This window comes from Stomoxys calcitrans, chromosome 4, assembly GCF_963082655.1.
Source record: "Stomoxys calcitrans chromosome 4, idStoCalc2.1, whole genome shotgun sequence".
Classification (NCBI taxonomy): Eukaryota; Metazoa; Arthropoda; class Insecta; order Diptera; family Muscidae; genus Stomoxys; species Stomoxys calcitrans.
The window spans coordinates 153,811,624-153,817,685 of NC_081555.1; the positions used below are offsets into that span (position 1 = coordinate 153,811,624).

Consider the following 6,062-nt stretch of genomic DNA (forward strand, 5'->3'; position numbering starts at 1 on the left):
ATATAAACCGATCACCCGATTTGGCTTCTTGAGCCCCTGGACGCCGCAATTTTTTTTCGATTTGGCTGAAATTTTGCACATGGTGTTCTGTTATGACTTCCAATATTTGTGCCAAGTACGGTTCAAATTGGCCTATCACCTGATGTAGCTCCCATATAAACCGATCTCCCGATTTGGCTTCTTGAGCCCCTGGAAGCCGCAATTTTTGTCCGATTTGGCTGAAATTTTGCACATAGTGATTTGTTATGACTTCCAACAACTGTGCCAAGTATCAGTCTATAACCTGATATGGCTCCCATGTAAACCGGTCTCTCAATCATCTTTGTTCGGTTCCTAGAAGCTTTATTTCTTGCTGGTTTGACAGAATTTTGGTATGAAGAATAAAATTATGCCCAACAAATAATTTTGTCTAAATTTTTAGCAGAATCCATGGTGGTGGGTTCCCAAGATTCGGCCCGACCGCTTTTACTTTTTTCAATTCCATCCCACTTGCGACGGAGATGGTGATCCTCTCCTTTGTGAGGTACTAGGTCATGTAAAAACTTCTCCCCAAAGAGGTGCCGCTCTGCGGCACGCCATTCGGACTCGGCTATGAAAAGGATCATTGAGCTAAATCTTGATTTGGACTGCACTCATTGATATGTGAGAAGTTTACCCCTGTTCCTTAACGAAATGTTCATGGGCAAATATGCATTTGCATCCCCCTTGGAACACAAGTTTTGATAGAAAATATCTCTTCCTACTCTAAACCGGAACATAGATGTAATGATTAAAATATCCCCATATTAAAATAGTGCCTACATAATATTGTTGTTGCTTTACATACGGTCGGGTGTGTTACTTGTTGGTTCCCAAGTTTTCTGCCAATTTTTCGTGTCAGGCGTATCATCCATTATTGGAAATAACTCTAAGCCATAGAGCTACGTTGGAGGTTGCCGCAGTAGAGTTTGCAGCATACATTCGACTCCCGTTGTCGTTAAAAACCACATTTAAAAAATAAATTATTTTATTAAACTTTGTAATATCACTGGAAGGCGCTGGTAATACTAATACAACGAATAGCTATAAGTAAACAACAGCTGCGCTCTTCTATCAAACCACATTGTCGATAACGATCAAACAGCTGTCCGATATAATCGTTCAACGTAAAACACAGGGTGTTACGTATTAGCAAATGAATAATAAGAGAACGCTATTATCGATATCACCAGAAAACAGTCACAGTACCCCAAAAAAGTATTCACCATATCAAAAAATGAACATAAATAACCAACAAGATGTTTTTTCGTGGAGTAAGCTGGGCGATGTGTTGGATGATAAGTTGAAAGATGTGGCCAAAAAAGAGGACCTTACTGCAATCAAATATGAAGTGGAAGAACTTAAACAGGAAAATTGTAAATTGAGAGAAGATATCAAGAAACTAACAAATCGCTTAGAAACCTTAGACAGAAAATCTCGTACTACAAATATTGTGGTGAGTGGACTTAGAAGTAGAACTACATTTACGGCAAAAAAAGAATTCCTCGACATCTGCAACAACAAATTAAACATCGTAGTTAACATATCGTACGCTAGAATGTTATCTTCAGGAAAATCGTTCGTATTTACACTGGACACCAATTCCCAAGTGCAAAATATTTTAAATACGAAAGAAAAATTGCATGGCCAATTTATATATATACAAAAGGATTATACTGCTGTCGAACAGTCTACCAGATACAACCTGCGTCAAGTTGGCAAAATCGTATCCCAGCATAAAAAAGACGTTAAAGTTAGGTTAGGAGAGTTCTGTCTCTTCTTGAATGATAAAAGATATTGCTGGGCCGACGGAAAAATACTAGCTCCAACTTTAAGTGATGCCAAATTTCTGAGCAACATTCTTGTTGATAACGGTAGTCCCATTGAGGTTTATTGCAACAATGCTGAAAATGTTACCCTTAATGTTCCCCCATCATCGCAATAGCAATTTGATTCGTGCCATTTGTTAGCATATAATGTTTCAAATCTCGAAAGTTCTTTAAATTATGGAAATTTTATAACCTACCTTAATAATTTTGATATTTTCTTTCTCTTTGAAACACATGTATTACCCAATAAACAAACGTATCTCTCGTCTTATTTACAAAACTACTATTTGCAGTGGCAGGACGCAACTAAAGTGAATAGATTTGGGCGTGCCAGTGGTGGATGTCTTTTCGGCTTCAAAAAAGAAATTAAAAAGAAATACAAATTAAATTTTATCGTCTCTGATTCTCAGTACACAATGCTGTCAGCTAGTCTAGATGGAAATATATTTTATTTTATACCTACGTATTTGAACTGTACGCGTTGGAAGGTGGATGTAGAAAGGTTTGGTTCTTTTTTGGAAGACCTTAACCCAACGAATTTTTGTATAATGGGTGATATGAATGCAAGAATAGGCGAAGAACAGGTTCTAGATTACAACATTGTTAAAGGTTGTCCCCACATTAGCTATTCTAGACGCTCCAAAGACAGAAACGTTAATACCCAGGGAAGGAATCTCCTACGTATTGTTGATGACATAGGCGGTATTATCATAAATGGCAGAACTTTAGAGGATATAGATGGGGAGTTTACTTTTTGTGGTGCAATGGGTAGTTCTGTCATAGATTACTGTATAAGTTCGGCGAGTTTTCTGTCATATATTGACAAGTTCAAGGTGGCCACTGAACCCTTTTCTGATCACATGCCCTTATGCTTAGATATTAAGATTCCGAAAAGTTCGACAGAAACTACTCAACAGCCTATACAGAAGCTACACTGGGATGAAAGGCATAGATCTCAATACAATCACAACTTAAGTTTACTTGCAGAGCCAGTAAATGATTGCGTCTTTTTATCGTCAGAGGATTTGGTTGAGAACATTAAAAATAAAATTAGGCGGGCTCAGGTAAAGAAGACCAATAGAACATTTTTTGAGCCTAAGCAGAAGTGGTTCGATTGGACGTGCTTTCGTTTAAGATCCAATATGCATAAAAATTTAAAGATATACAGAAAGTCACACACTGTTATCAACAGAAGGCGTTATTATTCATCCAGATCTAAGTTTCATAGAATGTGTAACGAGAAGAAACTGCAATATTTCAATGGCAACCTCAGAGAACTAGATACTGTTTCCTGCAGCAAGGATTGGTGGAATCTGGCAAATTCTCTGAATAAACGTAATGTTAAGGGTAGAGGAAATCTAGACGCAGATGATTTCTTAGCACACTTTAACTCTTTACTAGTTAACGAAGATAATTCCAAAATTATCAGCTGGTGTATACCGTTTCATGTAGACCCACTTTTAGACTCCCCTTTTGAATTTTGTGAGCTACTCTCCGTTTTAAAAGGACTTAAATCGAATAAGGCCCCCGGGAACGATGGTATACCTTACGAATTTTATAAATTTGCTCCTCGCCGTTTTCTGCAAGAAATACTTGTAGTATTTAATAAGATATTCCTCCATGAAAATGTTCCTACTTCCTTCAAGAAGTCAATATTGATACCTCTATTTAAGAAAGGTGATATAAACTTGGCGTCAAATTATAGAGGTTTGTCACTTCTGGATACTATCGGAAAAATTTTTAACTCTGTTCTGCTAAACCGTATAACATTTTGGCTGACGAGACACGATGTTTTAAATGAATTTCAGGCTGGATTTAGAAGAGAGTATTCTACTATAGATAATATATTTAACCTCGTGAATATTGTTTCTTTGAACCAGCTACAAGGCAAAATTACATATGCGTTTTTTGTCGATTTCTCTTCTGCATTTGATTTGATTCCCAGAAACAGCCTTTTTTATAAACTATCTAGTCAGGGTCTATCTACGAAACTTGTAACTATATTAAGAATGCTGTATGATGGCACAGAAAGTAGAGTATGGGATGGAAGTACGTTCTCTGAATACTTTCCTGTTGAATCTGGTGTGAAACAGGGCTGTATTCTCAGTCCTGTACTCTTTTCGTTATACGTGAATGACCTTCCCTATATATTGCCTGGTGGTGTAAGAGTAGCGGACACTACGGTCAAAGTCTTATTATACGCCGATGACATTGTGCTATTATCTGACTCTCCATTGGGCTTACAAGAGATGATTTATGAACTTGAGAGGTACTGTTTGTTGTGGAGCTTGAAAGTAAACCTTTCTAAATCGAAAATTCTTGTTTTTCGTAGAGGTTCTAGAATCTCTTCGAATTTAAGGTGGTGCTTTGGAAATCAGAATATTGAAATTGTTAATAGTTACACATACCTGGGCGTTGAAATAACTTACAATTTGTCATTTAGAAAACACTTACAGAAGAAGCTTGCGGATTCCAAACTGGCCATAAATAGCACATGGTCGAAGTATATAAGTCACCCTAGTATTGCTAAAACTAATAAGATGAAGATATTCGATGCATGTTCCAGATCTATAATGTTTTACGCTGCACAGGTTTGGGGTTACACAAGGTTTGATGATGTAGAGAAGCTCTTTCGCTTTTTTACTAAGAAAATGCTTTATTTGCCTAATAATACACCAAAATACATGTTGTATCTAGAAACTGGATTTTCTTCTATGTTTTGTAACACTCTTAGAATCCATTTTAACTACATTAATAGAATATTGCGACTTAGCTCTCACCGCTTGCCCCGCTTGCTGGCGGAGAAAATCATAGAATTGAATGCATTATGGGCAAAAGAATGGTCAAATATTTGCCAAACCCTACAATATATTCCTGCTAATGCTACAAATCCGATATGCATGTATTCAGACAAAATAGTAGAACTACTGAGAATTCAAGAACAACGTGAATTTGAATCAGATGCAAGAAATTCACAGTTCCACGATCTTTATTCTGTGCTTGAGTATAATATAATTCCATTTCATATTGCTGACTTATCTTCACGAGCTACTAGCTTAATCATTAAAGCTAGAGGTGGTTTACTCGACCTTAACTCGAGATCATTCAGAAGTAACACCCATGGCACTTGTTCTATGTGTAATACAGATCAAGATGAAAATATACTTCACTTTATTGGCGCCTGCCCACTATACAGAGAATTTAGAAAAAGTTATTTCGGAAAATATTCCCTTAATGAGTCCGAAGTATTAAATATATTAAATGGCACGAATAACTCATCACTATATAAATACATAGAAAATTGTACTAAGTATAGAAAATTAATCATTAATGAATTCAGTTTTTAATAACCAAAATGAAAAAAGAAAAAGCAAGAAACATATAGAAACAAACAACAATTTAGTGATAAGCATTGTATTACGGCTAACAGCATTTTTGCTAAGCCTAACATAGATTGTATTTAAGAACTTTATGAAATACTATTCTTGAATTGTAATTTGAATTCAATCTATTAATAAATAAAAATAGTGCCTACATAAACATATTTCACACTCCACTCCAAAATCTTAATAGGGCCCTTAAATAGACAACTTTATTTGCCTAAATGCAAATTACCATTCTTTGGCTTTCACTGCGACAGACAGATAGCAATTTCACACATAGCCCCCAAAGAATTTCAACAGATTTTATCCATTTATAACTAAAGTTTTGCTATCAGATTTAATTATACTCAACTTTGCCAAGTTTGGAAATGTGTAACCCTGAATTGCACATTAATGTCGCAAATTTACTAAGCTCAACGACAGACATTTAGCATTTCAGGCTCGTAAACAATTACCACAATGACCTCAACAATGAAATGAATGGAGATTCCTAAAAGTCCAAATTATATGTATACTGCATACCTAAAAACAGACTTGGCATAATTATTCTAAATAAATGAGAATGAAAATGGGAATGAAACTGTTAAGGACATTGTTTGCCGAAAGGATTCCAAAATAGTACTCACATGGCTTCTTAGCTGGTAATGCAATTGCTATTTATGGTCACTGTGGAGATGGTGGGCCATGCTTTGTTCTATAGCCTCACCATATTTATCAGAAAAATAATTACTTTATTAATATTGCTTTTCTAGTTTTCCAGTTATTCAAGTAAAAGAAACTAGGTTGGTGACAAGGTTTGAGTATGGGTAATGATGTTCTATTCTTGTATTTG

At 35.8% G+C, this 6,062-nt stretch overlaps 1 protein-coding gene across 1 annotated transcript; it reads left to right on the top strand.

Annotated features, from left to right (window-relative positions):
- The first annotated feature begins 833 nt into the window (after window positions 1-833).
- Window positions 834-4,517, top strand: LOC131997302 (uncharacterized). The gene is made up of 2 exons (XM_059368016.1): window positions 834-1,794; window positions 3,914-4,517. The coding sequence occupies exons 1-2, from the start codon at window positions 1,175-1,177 to the stop codon at window positions 3,933-3,935; spliced, it is 642 nt and encodes a 213-aa protein (XP_059223999.1). The 5' UTR covers window positions 834-1,174; the 3' UTR covers window positions 3,936-4,517.
- Window positions 4,518-6,062: the final 1,545 nt, after the last annotated feature.

Excerpts from the sequence above, each read along its gene's own strand:
- LOC131997302 (XM_059368016.1), top strand. The coding sequence starts at position 1,175 with ATGAATAATAAGAGAACGCTATTATCGATATCACCAGAAAACAGTCAC. Across the intron at positions 1,795-3,913 it reads AGGTTAGGAGAGTTCTGTCT|TTTCCTGTTGAATCTGGTGT; the intron begins CTTCTTGAATGA and ends TTCTCTGAATAC.